At 39.4% G+C, this 22,943-nt stretch overlaps 1 protein-coding gene across 1 annotated transcript in view; it reads left to right on the top strand.

Annotated features, from left to right (window-relative positions):
- The window catches only part of PRKD1 (protein kinase D1), a 154,668-nt gene that overhangs the window by 95,555 nt on the left and 36,170 nt on the right, over window positions 1-22,943 (top strand). The window contains exons 5-13 of the mRNA XM_036265975.1: window positions 971-1,181; window positions 1,640-1,717; window positions 3,763-3,967; window positions 5,897-6,020; window positions 7,575-7,652; window positions 9,188-9,467; window positions 10,451-10,503; window positions 12,701-12,773; window positions 15,218-15,324. Of these exons, the coding sequence (XP_036121868.1) occupies window positions 971-1,181; window positions 1,640-1,717; window positions 3,763-3,967; window positions 5,897-6,020; window positions 7,575-7,652; window positions 9,188-9,467; window positions 10,451-10,503; window positions 12,701-12,773; window positions 15,218-15,324 (1,209 nt within the window). The remainder of the gene's footprint in view (window positions 1-970; window positions 1,182-1,639; window positions 1,718-3,762; window positions 3,968-5,896; window positions 6,021-7,574; window positions 7,653-9,187; window positions 9,468-10,450; window positions 10,504-12,700; window positions 12,774-15,217; window positions 15,325-22,943) is intronic.

Below are 22,943 nucleotides of genomic sequence, written 5' to 3'. Positions count from 1 at the left end.
ATTTAATTTTCAAAACATATGCCTTGGGCTGATTAATTCCAAAATGAGAGACAAGAGCGTACAGAGATAGAATTATAACCAGAACAACAATATTTGTGTGTCGTGTATAGTTTCTTTGTTTTCCAATTATAAAAATGATTATATAAATTTAATCCTTTACTTTCATAGGGTTGAGGAAGCATTTTAAATTGTACTTTTTCCTCTGAGTGAATCCAAAGAAATTATGGACATTTTCCAACAAAGTACTATGTAGGGCAGACTGGGGAAGTTTACTCTTTTCATTTTCTTTTTTTTTTTTAATCCTCACCTGAGGATATTTTTCTATTTATCTTCAGATAGAGTGGGAGGGAGAGTGAGAAAGAGAGTCATTGATTCGACGAGATAGACACATTGACTGGTTACCTCCTGCACAAGCCCGACCAGGGCAGGGGACGCAACCGCAACCGAGGCATGCACCCTTGACTGGAATCGAACCCGCGACTCCTTGGTTGTCATGCTGATGCTCTAACCGCTGAGCCAAACCGGCCAGAACTACTTTTCATGTTCTGTCTTCCTGAACTGCTTGCATTTTCTAGCCATGTGCATGTAATGCTTTAGAAAATGTCAGTGAAGTAATAATGTGCAGTGGGGTTAAAGACAATGTTTTTCCCCCAACTTTATAGTTATGTCTTAAAGTTATTGAATTACTTTTTAGAAGCCAAACATTTTTACAAGTTCTGGAAATGAGGTTCAAATATTCCGATCTCCTTTTGTTTCAAACTATAAAAACCAGGTAACTCGAAAAAGAAATAAAGGGATGATGAGTCACATTCATGAACAGAACCATAGCTTTAGCTTATAGCACTCCTATTCGTTAGGATCAAACCACTGAATACGACAGTAAAGCAAAATGTGGCTTTAAAACACATACATATACGAATCAGGTGCTCTCCTCCTTCGTAATGGTCTTTATTGCTTTTCAAACCTATAGCAAAAGTCACCATCGGAGTCGTTTATCGGTCGAGAGAAGAGGTCAAATTCTCAGTCGTACATCGGACGACCCATTCAGCTGGACAAGATTTTGATGTCAAAGGTGAAAGTGCCGCACACGTTCGCCATCCACTCGTACACGCGGCCCACGGTGTGCCAGTACTGCAAGAAGCTCCTCAAGGGGCTGTTCAGGCAGGGCCTGCAGTGCAAAGGTAGGCACGGCCCTGCCCCAGGGACCCGTCACCGGCCAGATTGGGTCCTTAAATCAGTCCCCATCCATTTGGGTTTTTGTTCATGTTGTTGTGTTTTTTTCTTTTTTAACTCATCTTTATGGGTTGGGTCTCCCCGTTTTTTTCCCACTGACCCCCTCCTCCCCATCCTGCCCCCTCCTGCCTTCCCCACACCATTGTTGATGTCCATGGGTTATGCATATATGCATCGAAGTTCTTTGGTGTATCTCATGCCGCCCTCCCTCCCTCCTTCCCTTTGAGGATCATCAGTCTAACAACCAATTTGTACTTCTTAATTCCTTCATCTTTGCACCCAGCCTCCCAGCCCCCACCCATCTGGCAAGCACCAGAAAGTTACTATTTTGTTTGTTTGTTTTACAACTCTCTTACTGATGAATTCTTGGTTTTGACTCGTTTTCTTTTTAAATCGTTGTGATTAGATTGCAGATTCAACTGTCATAAGCGGTGTGCACCCAAAGTACCGAACAACTGCCTGGGCGAAGTGACCATTAATGGAGGTGCGTACAAGGTCCGCGGTCCCCCCGCTTCTTCCCTGTTGGGGGCTGTGTCCGCTGGTGGTTCTGATGCTAGGGACGCAGCTGAAAGTCAACGGCGGCCTGGGTTGGTTCTCCTTCGCTGCAGAAAAGCTCCCATTCCAGTTCATCGGGTTTTGATAAAAGCAAAAGAGATCTTCGCGTTTGCACAGTGAAGAGCATGAACCGAACGTTTGGAATCCAGAATTTCTTCCCCGGTTCTCTTTTTCGAATACACCTCTTTTCGTTTGTGCAGAAATGTAGAAAATGTTGGAACACCTGCAAGTTATGACTGTTAGTCTCTCTTCCTCCCTCCTCATTCCAAGCACCGAAACAGAAGTTTACTTTTCTTCCTTGTTTGTCAAGGGAGGGAAGACCCAGAGACTGGCCTGTCAGGAAATGACCACTCTCGTTCCTCTACCCAGCTACTTTCATTATACAGGTGCTGTTAACCTGAACCCCTAATAATAAAAGGGACTTTAATTCAGCCAATTAAAAACATACATCATTGTCTACATTTGGAAGTATGCCTTTGAGAAAACGCTAACTGCATAAATTAATTTCCAGGACTCTTAAGAAAAATGCCATGTCTTAAAGGCATAGACAGCTCTCATTTTCTTCCGAAGTAGTATTCCTGCTGAATTCTTAGCAAAATATTTGACTTAGTATCTATCCCAGGCTAACTTTTTCCATAAACAGTGGGCTACTGTCAGCCTCCTATCAGTTTTCTGATTCCCCCGGAAAGAAAAATGGTGGTAGAAGGCCAGAGAAACAAGTCGAATGTTTTTTGCTAGAACAAATGATGATCTTTCCTCTATAACTTTCTTCTCTAGAAGAAATATAGATCTACTAGAAGAAGAAGAAGGGAATTCTGTCAGGAAAACATTCCCGAATTAGTCAGTGCCTTGGAGATTTCTGCATGAATTAGCTGCCAGGACGGAGTGCTCGGCAGTTTTCCCGCTGTGTGTGGCATGTGGTATTGACTTTGTACAGGCCCAGGAGGTGTCAGTGTGCTCTTGGTATCTACAGCGAAGGGGAAACAGTGCCGTGTTTGCTATTGTTGATTTCCTTGAAATTGCATTTTCCCGGACAGTCAGAAAAATCTGGTAAAATGTGAATTTCCCAAGCTTGGCAGGCTGGGGTCTCTGATCAGTTTATTTTCTAATCTTAAAAGAAGTATGCCATATCAGCAGTAATGATAATGTATTGCATTGCTATCAACTGAATTGATAGTGATTCAATATAACCTCAAAAATTAAAATATCTGAGGTATTTAAAAGATGCTTGTTATGTGACCAAATTAACATATTGGCATTGATGACTTAAAAAGTTACTGTAATAGCAAAAAGCAATGCCCCCAAGGAGTCGTGCATGTGCAAGTCCCCCCATCTTCCCAGGTGTCTCGTTTTCCCTCCTGGGCTCTGAAACTGAGACAGGACCAGTGTCCCCTTCAGCTGTGCTGCTACACTTTGCTTCCCAGCACTTCGTTCCCATCCCCGTGGCTTCCTTCGAGGCTCTCCATGACTTTTCAGGGTTTTAGACTTGGAAGACAAGCATCTGCTTGGAAAATTATATAGTCATCCTTTCATAAATTGAGATACTTAGGAACTAAAATTAAAAAAAAAAACAAAAACAGCCCTGGCCAGTTTGGCTCAGCGGTTAGAGCGTCCACCTGCGGTCCAGAGAGACCCGGGTTCGGTTCCCGCTAAGGGCATGTACCTCGGTTGCAGTTTGTCCCCGGCCCTGGTTGGTCGTGCGGGTGGCAGCCACTCGATGTGTCCCTTTCACATCGATGTTTCCCTCTCTCTCTCTTCCTCTCTCTCACTCCCACTCCATCTGTACAAAAAATGGAAAAATGTCCTCGGATGAGGATTAAAAAAAATTAAAAAAAAAAAAAAAAAGATAAGTTCTTCAAATAACTACTTTCTTGAGAGCTTCTGGTTGATTTGTTTTAGAATTGCCTAACTTTCTCTTAAGCCCTGGCTCCAGGATTTCGGGCCGATCTTCACAGGTGTCAAACAATGTTTCAGATTTGCTTAGCCCTGGGGCAGAGTCTGACGTGGTCATGGAAGAAGGGAGTGACGACAATGACAGTGAGCGGAACAGCGGGCTCATGGATGAGATGGAGGAGGCCCTGGTCCAGGACGCCGCCATGGCGATGGCCGAGGGCCAGAATGACAGTGGAGAAATGCAGGACCCGGACCCGGACCAGGAGGACTCCAACAGGACCATCAGGTGAGGGCCACGCCCAGCCTCCGTCCCACAGTGGAATGCCAAGCCGAACTTTTAAAGCTCTTTGATATTTTAATCTACTCCCAAAGAAAGTTCTAGTGTGTACTTAATTCCTTTGTGAATGAGTTGTGTTTGGTGGAGGACAAAGGAGAGCTTTGCAGTCAGGAGGTCAGGATCCCCTTGGAGAAGTGTGGTTTGCACCCCTTCCTAGGATTACCTCATGCTTTCACCCTTTTTTTTTTTTCTCATGTGAGGGATTCTCATATTTCCCATCCACAGCGTCACTACTAAATTGATGTTTATTCAAAGCTCATTGTGTGGCAACACAAAGATCAGGGACACACCTTAGCAGATACCATTTATTTTGTAGCTGGCCCCGTTGCAGAAGTCACATATGTCTACACCTTTCTGTTCTTGATTTTATTTCAGAAGTATGTGAAATTTTACATTTGGGATCTTGCCATTTATATGTTTTAAATTACTAAATGATCTCCATTTTTTTAATATTAGGGGTCAACACACTCCAGTCAAATTAGGCTGCTGCCTGTTTTGTTTTGTTTTTGATTTTTTTTTTCTCTTTACTGACTTTTAGAGAGAGGAAGGGAGAGGGAGAGAGAGAAAGAAAAACGTTGATGAGAGAGAACATCAATTGGCCGCCTCCTGCATGCTCCCCCACTGGGGATTGGGCCCACAACCTGGGCATGTGCCCTGACCGGGGATCGAACTGGCGAACTCTTGGTACGTGGGTCAGTGCCTAACCACTGAGCGACCCAGCAGGCCTGCTGCCTGTTTTATAATAAAGCTTTATGGGGTCATGGTCATGCCCGTTCACGTAGTCTGTGGGCACATTTGCACTACGGCTGGCAGAGTTTAGTATTCTGAAAAGTCTAAAATATTTATTACCTAGTCATTACAGAAAAAATTTCCCAACCTTTGATTTATAAGTGTATTCAAACTTTTGAGTCAATCTTACAAATGCCATATTCATTGACAATCTGAAATTGTCCATTAGAGTAAAGCAATAAAATAGATCTCTTCCATTTAATGGAATAAAGCTTATTTCTAAAATACTGGAAAATATTCATCTTATGACTCAACTGTCTTTTGAAGGTGTACATTTCTTCAGTACCAAAGGGGGGATGCAGGGGGTGTGCGTGCGTATGTACATGTGGGGGTGGGGAGGGAAGTCGAGGCGACAGGGACAGAAAGGAAAGAGAAAGAGATAAAGAACTGGCATAATTCCATGGGCAGTTGTTACTTAAAAAACAATTTAAACAGCGCATTTTAATTTCTGAGAAATTATTGAGACTTAAATTCGTGTGAAACACTATTATCTATAAATGATTACTATTTTGCCTGTAATATGTAATAGGTAAGTTTTCATGAATACTCAGTACACTAAGACAGCAATCTACCTGGTATTTACCCCAAACCTAAACACCATATAGTTTAACCTGAAGACTGTGGTGCTTACCATCCTGCCTTGGGATTTCTAAAGTAGACACATAGTGTGCCTGTCAGTCTTCAGAGTAACCCAGGTGCTGAACCATGCTACTCTGACGGTACATTCCACTAAAAACGGGATGTGAATTTTCTTTTTTATCCTCACCCGAGAACATTTTTGCATTTTTCTTCAGATAGATCAGGAGGAAGAGAGAGAAACATCGACCTGAGAGAGACACATGGAGTGGTTGCCACCCACACAACCCCAGTTGGGGCCGGGGACACACTGCAACCGAGGTACGTGCCCTTAGCGGGAACCGAACCCTGGTCTCTCTGGTTTGCAGGCCGACGCTCTAACCGCCGAGCCAAACCAGCCAGGGCCCTGTGAATTATTTTTTACTTTCACTCTGAAAGAGCTGAAATAAGTGTTTATGCAGAAGAAGATCTTTCTAACAGCATTTCTTTCCTTAAATATCTTGACTTTTCAAGCCCCTCCACGAGCAACAACATCCCGCTCATGCGAGTCGTGCAGTCAGTGAAGCACACGAAGAGGAAAAGCAGCACCGTGATGAAGGAGGGCTGGATGGTCCACTACACCAGCAAGGACACCCTGGTAAGGGCCGCGGCCAGCGTCCTCCTGCAGGATGTCGCTAAAGCCTGTGCAGACGGGGGGAGGTGGAGTGACCAGGAGCAAACCTCACTGCAGGCTGCGCTGGGATCAGCGGGAGCGCATCCACCCTGTCTGGGAGTTGGAGGTAGTTGTGGAAGCAGCTGAGGTAGAAAAAAGTGCAGACAGCAGTCTAGGGGAACAAAGTCATTTACTTTTATTACTGGGGAGGATCTCCAGAGAACGTGAATGTCTCCGCGTCATTTTATAGCCGTCACGACAATGACGGTAAATGCTTTTAGAATACTCCTCTAGGATTCAGAATTTTTTAAAAACAGTACTGCGTTTTAGGGAGAAAGGAAACAGAACAATGATAACCATTATGTACTTGTTAAATCATTAAAAACTGACCTCCTCGGGAATACAGTAATCCTATACTTTATTAGCTAAAAGATAACACATTTAATTTTTTAATATAATCTTAGCTGCTCACTAATCCAGATTTCCCTAATAGTTAGTGAATGAGGTTGTACATGTGGGTAAGAAAGAAAAATGTGGTCCACATTTTAACGTTAAATTAATTGATATTTGATGATAAGCTTTTCTCTCAGCCACTGGTAGTGTTTTCCTCATTACCTCCTGTCTGTAGCATCCCCACCATTTCATTAGATAGACAGATATAACCTAATAATTTATAATATCAACCTTCTGTGCTAGAGAGAGATTTACATGACTTAATGTAGAGCTCAGTTGAACACCATGTAGTTCTTTATAGACACGGTGTAAAAGATTTAAAGCATAATGTATGTATCTGACTGGTCTAAGGTTGGTTGTGGAAGAGACCAAGAATAATGTTAGGACTTTTTGGTCTAATAAGATGAAAACACACACACACACACACACACACACACACACACACACTGCCTCCCCCCCCCCCCCCCCCCATCAAATGGAGGATATAGAATTGACAAGGACCTGATCACCAAATCATAGATGTTTAGAGATCTGTAGAGGGCTTAAGAGAAGGTAAAGTTATCTGATGTATTCCCCTGACTTTGATGCCATGGAGTCAGTCCTACCAACAAAATATTCTTCAGTTCTGTTGTAGCTTTCAGAATTCTTCCATCTCTAATGGAAGCCAGATACCTGGCTGGATCAACATGGCATTCCGTATGCTCTAAAATAATGAGAGTGTATAAACATTGTATCTCCTGTTAAGCCTTTTTATTTTGATACAGACTACAAATCCACCTTTAGCTGTTCAAGCAGTCAAATAAATTTTTAAAGGGTATTTTTCTATTTACTATGCATATACTAAATGCCAGGCCCCGAGCTGGATACTAATAATACATCATCTCCTTTATTACTCATGACTCTGATGTAGACGTGAAAACGTATCACACGTGCTAAATAGTCACCTTCTAGAGTATGAAATGCACTGTGAGTCTTTCGTGCACTTAACGCTGTCAAATCCTGTCCTCATTGGAAGATGTTTTTATTTTATCAATAGTAGATATTGTTAAGGTTTTTAAAAGATCCTGAATTTAACTTCTGTTTCAGCGGAAACGGCACTACTGGAGGCTGGATAGCAAATGCATCACCCTCTTTCAGAATGACACGGGAAGCAGGTACTACAAGGTAAGTAGGGGCGTCTCTTTCCTGGATTGGAGTCTCATGCCCCTCTACATGGGCATGTCGAAAATCAGAAAAGCAAAACACATCCAACAAACATGATTGTTTCTGGGCTTGCTCTTAAAGGTATTTTTTCTTCCCTGTAAGTTATAATTTTGGAGGTTCTGGTTGATACTCCATTCTGGCCATTGGTGAATTTCAGATTTCTCTGGAGAGTGCTTCTGGTCCCAAGGGGTGGGAGGGGGTGATGCTAATTGAGTGTTTTAGCAGAGATACGTGATTGAAGCAGAACATTAAAGATCACAGCAAATTAGCTAAAGATAAACGTCTGAAATTTACACTACATCCAACCTTTGCTTTTGCTTTTGCTTCTTGATTTTTTTTTCCTCTCTAGCCTTGGAGCATCACTGGGAGTAGTTAAGAAACCTTGTGTGACTTCTCCATGCATTGTCAATATTCATAAGGAGCACTTTGCTCTAGAGAAAAATTTGGCAGCAATTTTCATTCTGTCTCTCCACCTGAAATAATACAGATGTAGCATAATGTATCACCCAGTAAAACATGGGTCCAAAAGAAATTCAAAGTGAAAACAGTTTATACTTGCTCCTTCAAAATTAATGAAGGCTCGGGCACGGTTGATGTGAATCTCCATGGCCACGTTACACAGCTCTAATGGAAAAAGGGTACCTCATTAATTTTTAAATAAAAAATATGTTTACAAGTTGTTATGTCTTAGTCACTCCATACCTCCTGGAAGACAATGTGTTGATTAATTTTTTTTTTATATTAAAATTGTCTTAAAAGCAATGGCTTTTAAAACATGTCACTGTGGTATTCCTCATTAAAACTATTCACTTGGCTATATTATAGTAACATGTATCAAGACAAATTATATGAATCATTTCCAGTCCCTTAAAGAACAGTTAAGCCCTGGCTGGGTTGGCTCGGCAATAAGAAGGGTCTTGGGTTTGATTCCTGATCAAGGGCACGTACCTGGGTTGCAAGTTCGATTCCCTGACCCAGTGGTCAGGGTTGTGCAGGAGGCAACCAATCGATGTGTCTCTCTCACATGGATGTTTCTCTCTCTCTTCCCCCCCCTTCCACTCTATCTAAAAATCAATAAAAAAGTATCCTCAGGTGAGGATTTAAAAAAAAGTTAAAATTTAAAAACATCCATGCATACCCAAATGCATTTCAAAAGTGTTGTAATTCTACCTTTTTGTAATAAAAATTATCATTTATGTTCTAAGTCATAGATTTTGAAGCAGGTTCAAAATAATTATTTTTATTGATGCTTATTCTTGCCACATGAGCATAGTGAAAAAGTCACTTGAATTTTTCTGGAAAAATGAAATGATTGGGTTTCCCCTAGCAAAGGTATTTTTAAATTTTTCTTAGTAATATTCTGTGTTTTACGAAACCGCTTTATATAAATGATGGCCATTGATAAAGTCACATCTTCCGTGTTCCCCCTGTGAATCTTATTGGAAAGTTGGCATATACTTTGGTAAACTACATTTAGCACACTCTTTCTTCCCCAGGAAATTCCTCTATCAGAAATTTTATCTCTGGAACCAGCAAAACCTTCAGCTTTAATTCCTAGTGGGGCCAACCCTCACTGTTTCGAGATCACAACGGCGCATGTAGTGTATTACGTGGGAGAAAATGTGGTCAATCCTTCCAGCCCACCACCCAATGGCAGTGTCCTCACCAGTGGTATTGGTGCAGATGTGGCCCGGCTGTGGGAGATGGCCATCCAGCACGCCCTCATGCCTGTCATTCCCAAGGGCTCGTCCGTAGGCTCAGGAACCAACTCTCACAGTGAGTCTGCCAGTTTTCTATTTATAGAACAGGTGAAGAGAGCCTTCTGGGGGTGATTGAGTCTATTTGATAACATAATATACTAAGATATTTCATTCATTAAGTTAACTTTATTTTATATTAAAATCTAAACAAATTCATATAAACCCAAATATTAGGCAATTGCAGAAAGCTGGAACAATTGGTCCTAAAAGCAGTGTTTTTGAGCTTGACCTGGAATGCCAGTCTTGCTATATGAAAATCTGAGTTAACGTGTTTCCTGAAAACGACCTAACACGCTACCGTGTGTGTGTACATGGTGTACAGAGTACTTGGAAACTCTTGCTAGTTTTGCCCCCAGGAAGAAATCTGTGTCATTGGTAGAATGAGATAGATTTTATGAAAATAGAACCAGGATCAAATATTGAGGGTGCATTAAAATATTTAAGAGGAATATCTATATAAAAATGTAATTTTAAATTTCATGACTATCAATAACAAAGCCTGTGGGGAAGAACATCACAGTGTATTATCTGATGGTCCGTCACAACTTCTTCATCGATGTCTCCAACTAATGGACCTATTGGTAGAATATATATGCCTATTTTGGTGCTAAGCACCTTACATAGGTCTCTAATTTAATGCCTAAAATAACCCCAACAGGTGGATATTAATGATTGCCTGTTTTACAGGTGAGGAAATCAGGCCCTAGAGAGACTGAGTTGTCTCAGCTCGGACCAGAGCTATGAGGAGACAAGCCAGGACTTGAATTTGAGTCTTTCTCACTCTGAACTCTAAACTGACAAAATACTATTTTTCAAAGCCAAGTACCGAGTAAATCTGTAATAGCAAAAGGAAAGAAATATTCTAATAGACATTTTTATAGAAAAATCTAATTGCTCTGATTTAAAAATATCCCTGCAGCTTGATTAGGAAGCATGTGTTTACTTGTTAGGCTGTTCGCTCTCTTACTTTTTGTGTGTCTTTTTTACATGTATTTCCAGGAGATATTTCTGTGAGTATTTCCGTATCAAATTGCCAGATTCAAGAAAATGTGGTAAGTATATATTTAGTAATATAAAGCTTGGGAAGGTGATTTTTTTTTTTTTAATTGGAAAATAAGGGTGTCATAAAATACAGTTTTATTTCCGTAACATTATAGTTTTGTAGTATTTTCTAGGAAATAAAATACCGCCTATTTGGGTCCTTTTCTTCTATAATCTTTTAGAAACATTACATTAGGTGGATTATTTTGGTGATTTTTTTCCCATAATCTATTCTGTAGTGTTGAGAGTTAAATACCTATTATTCATCTCAGGCAAGCAACTATAATGCGACTTCTGGTTTTTCACATGTTTACCCATCTTGGTACTAGAATTGTAATGGGTGATAGCACAATACGAAATAAGATAAAATACTTTTTTTACTTGCATGAGTGCCTTAAACATGCCCTGTTCTCATTTCTGGATTGCTACCGAGGCGAACATTCACGTGACAGGTTGTTGCACATGCTCATTCAGTCACTCGTACACATCAAGGAAATCTCAGGAAGCTGCATAAGTTCGATTTTAGGGGTCTACACTCTAGCATCTTGGTCATCTGGGCCATATAATTCCATCCTTTCAGCAGTTTTTGAACATTGTAGATCAGGCATATTAAGAAATAATTTACAGTCCAGCCAGTGTAGCTCAGTGGTTGAGCATCGATCCATGCACCAGGAGGTCGCTGGTTCGATTCCCAGTCAGGACACATGCCCAGGTTGTGGGCCAAATCCCCAGTGGGGGGCATGCAGGAGGCAGCCAGTCAATGTTTCTCTCTCATTGATGTTTCCATCACTCTCTCCCTCTCCGTTCCGCTCTCTCTAAAATCAATAAAAGGAAAAAAAATGTTTTTAAAAGAAATAACTTACACTCTGTCATGTTTGCTTTATTTGTTATACTGCACTATGGCAGGCAGCCTAAAAGTAGTAAGGCCTTTCTCACCTCGTCCTGGGACTCAGGCCTTGGGCATTATTTTGCCTGCTGTACCTATGACCAAAAGCAGAGTTTACAGCCTTACTTACTTATTTTTTAAAGAATAAACTCCATAAGGCTCTGGTTATCACTAGGATAGCTTCGCAGCCTTTGCTAAATTGGCATCAGGTAAACTGAAAACCAAAGATTAAAGAGAATTAGGAAATCTTCATAGCGAACATTACATGAATTTTTGTGCTGTCAATTACAAGGTAGCTTTCTAAAGATGTGTAGGACCCCGTTGCTTTTTCTTAGCCAGAGGAGACTTTGTCCACTGAAAATTCTGGGCGGGCCATTGAGCAGTCGGAGAAAGATGGAATAGCTTGGACTCAGAAGGCTGGAGTGGTATTCATTCACTTCCTTGTCTCCAGACAACCTTGAACTCGTCCCATGCACACTCTGAAGGGATCGCAGGATGGAGACAGTGTGTTCTTGTTGTTTTCTTAGGGGAAGGACATAGGGAAAGGATAGAAGTGTATAGGATATGAGGAGGGTAGGGTTCGACATAAAAGGATTTGTTTTTGAAAGGACAAAGGGAACGTGACTGGAGGATAGGCTGAAAATTCCACACGATGTAATTGGAATATGTCAAGTGCTTTCATACGTATGGTCATCAAATCAGACTGGACAGCATAGAAAAAAATGTAGTGCTTAGCAATTATTATTTTAGAGAAAAAAAGAAGAGACGTTTGGACCTTGTAACCTGCAGAAGTGGTAAACATGGAAGGCTTTAGTGACCTCGCAGATGAGAATTTCCTCGTGGCTGTCACCCTTCTGTGCCCTCAGCTCTTTCTCGCAGGGATTCAGCCCCTCCCCTCCTTCCGTTTAGATTCATCGAGATGTGAATGGCTGATAAAGAACCAGCCTCATCGTTCTAGCCATAAAGAATAAAATGGTTGGAGTCACTACTCACACAGATTTCTGATTATTGGACCCATATTTCTAAATAGCCATCTCAATAAGCAAATACTCTTTTGATGAGTATTGACAATAAATGCCATGCATAGTCTTAAGTCTTATTTGTCCCTAATGAGACATTTCAATGGACAATACTCTGCTGCTTAAGAGCAGAATAGTTTTCAAAACATTATAATATTATATTAATTGAAAAGTGTACTTTGAACATTATGGTCATATTTTATATAGCACTGCCAATTTATTTAAAATATTTAATAATATTTATGATATACTTTATAACAGTATGTAATGTATTAGGACTAATGTTTGGATTTGCACCTGTAGGACATCAGCACAGTATATCAGATTTTTCCTGACGAAGTACTGGGTTCTGGGCAGTTTGGAATTGTTTATGGAGGTATGTTAGTTCATTAAGTATTTTTGTTAATTAAAATTTTAGCTACTTGTATCCAAGATATTATATCCAAGAAAAACATAAAAGACAAGACCTGCATGGATATATGTTTGTAAGTCTGTCTAAGTTTTACTTTTTTAGAAATATATCTTGAAATAATTACTATTTGGAAAGTTGGAACATTTAAATTTTGAAAGAGAAGTTTTTCTACTCCTAAAAAAACTTATTTTGCTTAAATATGGACAAACTGTATACACAATCCTGGTTAAATATTGGTCTATTTAGACAAAATATTGAAAAACCAGGAAGTTGAAATTCATAAACAAATTAGTTCCATTTCCTTTCAGTATATTTCATCAGAACTCCCTAAAAAATTATTTAATGAGACACACACAAAAATCTGTTAATTCAAATACCTTTAACAATGTATGTATTTCATTGAGGATTGCATTTTTTTAATATTTGAAATGAAATACTAAATTTTTATCTTTTTTCTTAGTATCAAGTTTATTTGGTGAATTTATTATTTTAACCACTGCTGTTTTAGATTCTAGCCAGTTCTATTCTATTTTTCAAGTCTGTAAGAAATATTTGATGTTAATGTTTTACCTTTCCTATAAAGGACATCATAACTTTTAGTTCTTTAATATAATCAGTAAAAATTATCTTTTTTGTGAGGTGGGGTGCTCTGAAATAATTGCAGTGTCTTAGTCGGTATTACTTATGTAAGTATAATATTGTGCTTTTTAGTTAAAAATTAATCAAGTTCTAGTCTGTTTTACAAAGGAATTGTGATTCTTATAAAATGCACAAGTGATATTTTTGATGGCGAACCTGTCAGTGAGTCAGTGACCAGTGTGCTTGTTGCTAATGTGTCCCAGGGCATGCGGGAGACCCTTTCCATCACCGAGTATTGCTCTGCAGGGTAATAATCACAGGCAGCGAAAGTCATAGTCTGTAGAACAGGCTAAATATCCACCTGGAAATGAGGTTAGAGGGACCAGAGGTGCCAGATAATTTGTAACATCGGATATTGAAGAAGCAGACTTGGGAGGGGCCTCCACACGGAAGACAAAAGTTGAGACTAGACACCTAGAGGATGAAGAGGTGAGGACAGAGTCTCAGAAAAGAGGTTCAGCCCTGGCCGGTTTGGCTCAGCGGTTAGAGCGTCCGCCTGCGGTCCGGAGAGACCCGGGTTCGGTTCCCGCTAAGGGCGCGTACCTCGGTTGCAGTTTGTCCCCGACCCTGGTTGGTCGTGCGGGTGGCAGCCAGTCGATGTGTCCCTTTCACATCGATGTTTCCCTCTCTCTCTCTTCCTCTCTCTCCCTCCCACTCTATCTGTACAAAAAATGGAAAAATGTCCTCGGGTGAGGATAAAAAAAAAAAAAAAAAAAAATTTTAAAAAAGAAAAGCGGTCCATTACCACAGTGACAGAGTAGAGACCAAGGCAGCCGCGACCTCGAGGAGAGTAGTGAGTTCAAGAGGAAGGAGTGATGGGGTCACTAGAGAACAAGAAAATGACGATTTGGTGCTGGAAGGAAGCAGGCTGGAAGGAGTCAGAAAGAACAGCAAGACTGAGGTGTGGGGGAAGGAACACTGGATTTACAACAAATGCGGGAATAACCGAATGTCAAGTTAGTTTGTATGTGACCAAATGTTAATAATTAGGTCCATTTTCATTTTCAAATTCATTTTCACTTTTAGATTCAATTAACACTGCTATTTTCTATACCTACTTCAGTCAAGTAGCATAGAAGTTGAGTTTGAGGGTACCCTGTCGATTCCCTCAAAGGTTTGTTGTAAGAATTAAACAGGATATGACGTGTGCAAATGGCCCGTTGTGTCATAATGATGGTGACAGCGGTGATGATAACAATTTGTGAGTGCGTGTAATTATCTGGACACTGTGTGTGCTTTACACATCTTATTTAATCTAATTCTCACAACAACCCCATCACTGAAGGGAGGAACCTAAAACTCAGAAAACTTAAGTGATTTGTCTGAGATCTCGAAGCTGATAAGTGACAGAGCCAAGATTTTTATTTATTCCATTATAATACACATTAGTTTATCAGGACTTTAAAATTATTCTTTCTCAAGGAGAGCATTGTTCTGGTGGTATGAGTATTTTCTATATTAAGCAGCTCAATATCCTGTTTCTAAAACATATATTTTTATGAGAAATATCAGGCTGCTGATACTTATAGCTTAAATATTCCAGTTCTTTTGTGTTTTAAATTGTGGCTAATTTTATAGTACCTATATGATTTAGAATAATGGATCCAAAAAAAATGAAACTTTTATGGCTATAAGTCAATGCACATCAGAAATGTTAATTTATTTGATGAAACATTTTTATGGTTTCTATATGTTCCTATTTATTCTGGAGTTCTTTAATATATATGATATTTAATAACATGCTAATATTTCCATTTTTTATTTTAAAGGAAAACATCGTAAAACAGGAAGAGATGTAGCTATTAAAATCATTGACAAGTTAAGGTTTCCAACAAAACAAGAAAGCCAGCTTCGTAATGAGGTTGCAATTCTACAGGTACTCATTTGTTTTTCATTTGGAAGCTATGAAATACCCCCTCCACCTCTGAAAAATAGAAAAGTTATCCAGATATATGTGGTATAGGTATTTAGAAACACTTTAAAATGATTGAAAAGGCAGATTAAGCATCAAATTACTGTCTGGGTAGTATCTTTCCTGAGCCTAGGAAGCAGTTGTTCTTTTTTATGTGCTTAGTTCTAGTTTGTAATAGATTATTAATATTCATTAAATGGGTAATGTTTCGGCATTTGTTCATAGTGGACATGCTAAGACCATTTTGTTTTACATTATATATGACCTTGCCTTCATAAACATTTCTCCTTTATGCTGTGATTATTGCATGAATCGAGTATGTGACTGGCAGCATGTCAGGTAAATGAGTAATATATGTCTGAGAATCACATACCGACTTGATGTTATTAATGTCTTCTTTGTCTCTTATTGTAAACATTTCATTTAATATTGGGCTAGTTACTTAACTCTTCTCATTAATAACAGTCCCTTTTTAAAGATAGAATTTGTTAATAAAAGGTTTTATGTGCTATATATAATTTTGTAATCATTAAAGATTTTCTATAGACCAGAAGGAAATTGAGCAACTATTACTAAATGTGGTCAAACTAGCTATCCGGTCTAGAAAATTTAGACCATTGATAAATCCCCATTTTTATATAACTGCTATAATTCTCTACTTGTGATGCATGCTGATCATAATTTCTAATTCATCATTTTATTGACTAATTTTCATTTGAACATTGCTAACAAAATGAAACATTGAATTCTTCATTGTTTGTTTCATTTAACTGCCATTTATTGAGTTTCATGCAATTAAAAGTTGAAAAAGATATGATTTCTGCCCTACAGGAGCTGATGTATACAGAAAACTAAAAATAACAATAGACTTTTGAGGGATTCACAGTTTCTAGATGGTGTTTTTATGCTTTTGGACAACTATTGTAGCACAGAGGACCTACATTGTTCTCCGTTTTCATGGGGAAGACGATAACCACAGCTTTGAAGATGCCAGTTCCCAGATTCATAACTCAGTGCTTGCTAAACAGTTACCAAAAAGGATTTAATTCTTAACTTGGCAGCATTGAGCTGCAGATGACATCTGAAAACTTAGCAAATGACATCTTCCCCAAACTGGCCCTTGCTCTTCCATTCCCACATGACGCCCCAAAGGCGGATTCCCTTGCCGAGTGCTGACCTCAGGAGCTGGCCTGTGTGCAGAGATGTTTATCCTTCCCTACAGGACATGAGAGGACTTTCATGGTTCACATGGCTGTGTCCTTGTACGTTTCGATGTGAGTTCAGAAGACTGACTAGATGGCGAAGGTCTGGTTTTCTGTACCTAGGCCTTTAATTGGCTTTCCCAAGCCTGTCAAACCAGGCAGCTGCCTCTGCAGTGAGGAAGAAAAATAAAATCCACCTGAGCATAAACTGCCTTCCATCTCCTCTTCTAAACGAATAGGTGCAATCAACAACTCAGATTAAAAGCAGACATTTGGCACAGTTTTTATTATAATAACACACTTTCCTAAAGTGTTAGGTTCAATTAAAAGTCAAATATGCCCCTTGAGCATATGAAGAGGTCAGACAGCTCAAAAATCCTCATCACTTATCACATCCCTTCTATCCCCAACCATTCTTGGCTTCATTCATCCAACTCATATTTATTAAATACATATCATGAGCTAAGCACCGCCGAACATCCAGTGGATATCATGAGGACAGAGACACACAGGTCCTAGCTGTCATGGCTGTTTAACTTATATCACGCAGCTATACTTTTCGTTTGCTACATATTTATGTGTTGAATGTTTAATCATATAACCCGTACAATGAATCTTATTAAGGTTTGATTAAGTCCATGCAGATACCAGGTTCAGGAGTTCATATTTCATCATAAAGTTGACAGTTGTTTCAAAATTTGTTCACCAGCTCTCAGTTTGGCTCAGCAGTTAGAGCATCAGCCCACAGACCAAAGCGTCAAGGGTTCGATTCTTGGTCAAGGGCACATACCTGGGTTCAGATTTGATCCCTGGCCCCGGTCGGGGTCGTGCAGGAGGCAACCAATCAATGTATCTCTCTCGCATTGATCTCCCCCACCCTTCCTCTCTCCCTCCCTTCCACTCAATCTAAAAATCCATGGAAAATATTCTTGGGTGAGGATTAACAACGTCAAAATTTGTTCACCAAAAATAGGGAACTTATCACATCCCCCAACTGAAGCCAATGAAAAAATAAAATGTTTGAACCTTTTTACCATGGTCAGATAATATATATCAGCCTCTCAGGAGAGGTTGGAATTCAGTATCCAGAAACAGTGAAGTTTAAGATCATCTCCTTTGAGTCTCATCACATATCACCAGCTGTGTAAGCATCACTCACACCTCATTTAAAGCTGCAGTCCACTCCAGCATCCTCCCCACCCCGATCCCTGTGCCCTGCTCACTCTGGTCTGTGTTTTCTTCTTTTTTAGAACACTTATCACCTTCTAGCCTATTATAGAAGTTTTAAAATTATGTTTATTGTGGGTTCTTTCTCCAGCCCCAGCCTCTCTGACTAGAGTATACCCACCCATCAGTAGTGCAGATGTCAGATATATCCTTAACACCTGGCACACAGTAGGTGTTTAGCCAATAGTTGTTGAATGATTAAAATTGTACAGAAACACTATCTTGTCACATAAGGTAGCATCCGTACTGTCCAACCAGGTAGCAAAAGTCTAGACTGTGTTGCTATTAATGGTTAAGTGTTGGTTGGTTACACAGGATTGTGTGCGAATTGTTCTTTGAAAGCCCTCATTGCCCCATTTGGTATTTCTTATCAAATGGAAGAATTCACCGTGTTGAACCTGACAATTCAAGGTATAATGGGAAAAGGGGATGGGGGTTGGAATCCTGAATCACTGGTTGATGTGTTCAGAAAAAGTACTGTGATTGAAGTCCGCTGAGTGGTGGGAAGGTTTTCCTTCACGAAGCTGAAGGAGAATATTTCCGTCCTTCTGGGTATATGAGTGATGCCCAGAGCACGAGGCGCCCTCTGCCCTGGATGCCTGGCTTATGAAAGTCGGTGTCCTAGTTTGTGTTTGTGCCTGGAGTCTGGAACATTCTTCTCCAGAAGGGGTCATGTGGGTGAAGTGGCTGATTTCGAAAGTCCTCCTCATACAATCTGTTAGTCTGCTGGTCACATTCAGATTTGTTTCTATGCTTGTAAAAAAGTACTTGAGCTTATACAAGACTTCAAGGTTGTAGAACTATGGAATGTGCAAAAAAGTAGAATTACTGGTTTTTGTGTTTGTTTTTTCATTTTATCTTCTTTATATAACCTAGGTGAAGGCTTTCTAACGTGTCATTCAGTCATTAGAAAAAGAAGTTCTTTAGATGTTTTATAGTTAAAAATTAAGTCAATGTGAATCTTACAGCATAGTTGTCCCTTATTTATATCATTTAGAACAGCTGTTTTCATCACCTATAAATACTTCATTATTATTATATGTTTCAGAAGGATGTTAATTAATGTAGACGTTAAAATTATTTCATAAAATTCTCAAGGGAGCCTATTGATAGTGTTATTTTGCATTTTGTAACTTGATTAAAAATACATGGTGAATTTGAAATTTTTTCTACTCATGTCAACAAAATAAGAAAAAAGAGCAAGCATATCATAGAAAACATAAAAATTTAAAATCTAAAGTGACACTGGAATGATATGTTTAATGTAACTTAAGTTATTAACACAGGCTTGTTTGGTCAACATTAATTTTTATTTTCAAATATTACAATATCACAATGCATAAAAAGCATTAGGGTGATACTTATGAATAGAATTCTAATTCCTTTACTATGATTTTTCTCTTTTTCTTAATTCTCAACTATTATTTATCTATATACGGAACAACGCTGGAACTTCTGTGTATGATACAATGCATGGACACATTTTGGAATTATAAAAGTACTGAACACAGAAAACAGAATGCGAAAAGAATACATGAGGACTTCACAGGCCATAAATCAAATGTATCCCCTGGCATTCTGGTTCCTTTATTGTGAGGCACTCCTCTTCTTACTCAAGCCTCTCTCCACTTAAAAACCAAACCGCAGCCCGGCCGGTGTGGCTCAGTGGTTGAGCATCAACCCATGCACCAAGAGGTCGCCAGTTCGATTCCCGGTCAGGGACATGCCCAAGTTGAGGGCCAAATCCCCAGGGGGGGTGCGTGTAGGAGGTGGCCAATCCATGGTCTCGATCATCGATGTTTCCATCTCTCTCTCTCTTTCTCAAATCAATAAAGGAAAAAAAAAAAAAAAAAAACCACAGCAGCAACAAAACATGCTCAGATCTGGACTGCCTCTCACAGCTGCAGCCCGGTTCTCCCCTTGTCCCACCGCCCTTCAGATCTGCTGTGCTTTCAGCTCTTGTTCGTACATCCCCTTCTCATCTGGGTGTTCACCTCTTCAGAAAACGCAGGACGGTTTTTGCCATACTCTTTATTCTGCCTTCACCCAACGATCACACGTGGGCTGTGTTTTAGTCTTGATCCCATCTGACGAATCTCAGCCTTTCAGCAGTGTTGATTCTCAGCCCCTTTTCCAATCTTGCTCCTCAGGTCAGCCCCGCACTTAACAGACCCTGTTTCTCTTCCTGCTAGCTCCTCCCACTGTCTTCTTGAACTTCTTCCACGCACCTCAGTGGTTCATGCTAATTGGGACCGCATTCCCAGAGTGAGGTCATCCCATGAAGGGTCATCTGTCATCCCTGTGCAGGCCATTCTTGAGATTCGGTGAGTCACGGGCACTTATTTCTGACCTTAGGACATCTCCACTTTGCTGTGTCCCTGTTCCCTCAAACCAGCCAGCCTAAAACCAAACGCTGAATTCTTGTGTCTTTCCCTATAAGATGCTCGCTCCCCAATTTTGTCTATTTTTCTGCCATTCGTCCATTTTCATACCCAAGAGCCCTCCCTTTTCCTTTGGTTAATGAAAATATCATGTCATTCATCAGAACCTGCGAAGCACTTCCTTTCTTCATTCAAAGGGATTTACTGGGCATCTGGGCCATAAAATAATGAATGAAACTCTTAAGATGCTGATTATCTATTAGGACAGTCAGGTACCAGGAGCGGTGGAAGCTAGTGAAAGAAGTCATGGATCCTGACTGAGGCTGGGGTATTGGAATCAGGAGAGTTCCAAGAGAAATATAACATTGATGAAATCTTGAGTTCGATAACCAAAGAAATGGTGGAAAGGGCCATTAGGCTGAGGAGCGACCTCAGAAAGATAAATATTATGTGAAAAATGAGTAGAAAATTTAAGATCATTTTAGAAGAATGATCTTCAGACATTTCTCATGTGTCCTGAGAAACAATTTTAAAAAACACTGTGCCTGCATGTGTATGTTTAAGTTGACAGCTGGAACAATGTTGTCAGAGTTTAAAGCGACTTAATTTTGTAGTGTATTGACATTTGAAAATAAAGCTCTTATGTCACTCCTTTAAATGTATGCATTAGAATTGAAATATCATAGACATTTGCCTGGCCAGTGTGGCTCAGTGGATTGAGCATGGTCCATTGGACTGAGAGGTCCCAGTTCAATTCCCAGTAAGGGCACATGCCTGGGTTACTGGCCTGATCCCCAGAAGGGGCCATGCAGGAGGCAGCTGATTGATGTTTCTCTCTCTCTAAAAATAAAAATCAATAAAAGGTCAATAAAAAAAAATTAAATAAATATCATAGACATTTGAAATTCTTTATCAATCAGTTTTAGAAATATATGAATAGCCTTTGTTAACTAGAGTATATTTTACAACTTTCTTGTTTTCTATGAATATATTATACTTTCCTACAGAATTATATTTCAGTATAATGTGTTTTTATATTTGAAAGGCTTTTATTGGTACTTTTTGTAATTATTTACAATAAAAATAAGTACTATTTTGAATATTTTATTAAATTTTAAAGCATTCTTCTGAATTAAGTCACCATCACAATTATTATTGGTAAAAGCTTTCTCAAGCATAATAAATATTTTGTAAATTTTGATCTATGCTTGTTTATTTTAAAAAGTAAAATGTTACTGAAGATAGGATATGTAATGAGAATGACTTTTTAATTTAGTTGATAATTTGGGAGGTGAATATTACTCATTGTTTGAATTAGACAAGGTTCCACAACAATTGTATTCCTTTTTTGAAAATGTAGAAGCCAGTCCAGCTGGTGTGACTCAGTGATTGAGCATTGAGGAGAGGTCGCTGGTTCGATTCCCAGTCAGGGCACATGCCCAGGTTGTGGGCCCAATCCTCAGTGGGGGGCATGCAGGAGGTGGCCAATCCATGTTTCTCTCATCAATGTGTCTATTGCTCTGCCTCTTCTTTCCTCTCTCTATAAAGTCAATAAAGAAAAATTATTTAAAAATAATAATAAATAAATAAAATATAGAAGCCAAGTCCTGGCTGGGTGACTTAGCTGTTTGGAGCATTGTCCTATACAGCAAAAGGTTGTGGGTTTAATTCTGGTCAGGTTGCAGATTCAATTCATTTTCTCTGTAACATCAATGTTTCTGTCTCTTTCTCCCTTCCTTGCTCTCTAAAAAAAAAAAAAAAAAAAAAAAAAAAAAAATCGATGAAAATGTATCCTTGGGTAAGGATTTAAAATACATATATATATAGAAACCAAGTTGTAAGACCAAAAAAAATTTTTATCTTTGGAAATTTTTTTTAATACGTCCATTAACTCCTTCTCTAATTGTATTGAAAGCATGAATTAGAAACTGAAATGGAAAAGAATTATTTTGAGGTTACTAAGGTCATTCGCTATTTACACCAACACATTATTTCGAATTTTCTGTTTATTTTTCTCCAAGTGGATTTTCAAGAGCACTCTTGTACTTGGGAATATCTGAGAAGCACGCCTTTCTTTCGAGAGTGGTAGGAAAAGCACTGTGAAGGGACACTTGCGAGTGGAGAACTTTGAGACCACGGGGATATTCACAGGCAGATCTGTGTTGGAGTATTTATGGACTCTTATGATTCATTCATGCGTGTACCAGGCAGTAGAGCTACAGATTTAAACAAAACAGATCTTAAAAGCATCTCTCTGCTTACTTCTCTCTCAAAATGCTTTCTGTCCCCCAGGAGCCTATCTTCATTTGGAGACCGCTCTGGTGAGACAGAGTGTGCAATAAAACCAGGAAATGGGTTTTGTGTGAGTTCATAGAGAACCTTAGATACTGTGCCAAATCAGATGCATTTTATTATGCTTGGGTGACTGTAAATTATTGAAAGATTTGGAAAAATAAGTTGTTATGATCGCATCTATATTTAGGGATAACATATATAGGAAGAATGTTTAAAGGCAAGAAAACTTGGTTAGATGCTGTTCTCAGCTAGTAGTGACAGTCACAATGCCCCCGTTCTTCTTTCTTTCTAAAAAGTCATCTTGGCTTCAGCCCTAACATTTCTATTGCCACTAATCTAGACCAGGCTTTCAAAGTCATGCCTTGATTACCGGAACTGGTGATGTTTGTGATAGCTGAGTCGTCTCCCTCTTTCCACTCCATCATCATCTTCCTGGCCCTCCCTTTGCCCTGGTCCATCCTGAAGACCACAGTCTGAT

This window comes from Molossus molossus, unplaced genomic scaffold (assembly GCF_014108415.1).
Source record: "Molossus molossus isolate mMolMol1 unplaced genomic scaffold, mMolMol1.p scaffold_m16_p_1, whole genome shotgun sequence".
NCBI lineage: Eukaryota > Metazoa > Chordata > Mammalia > Chiroptera > Molossidae > Molossus > Molossus molossus.
Note: the sequence above shows the minus strand (reverse complement) of the source record. Positions and strands in the feature narration are given on the sequence as shown.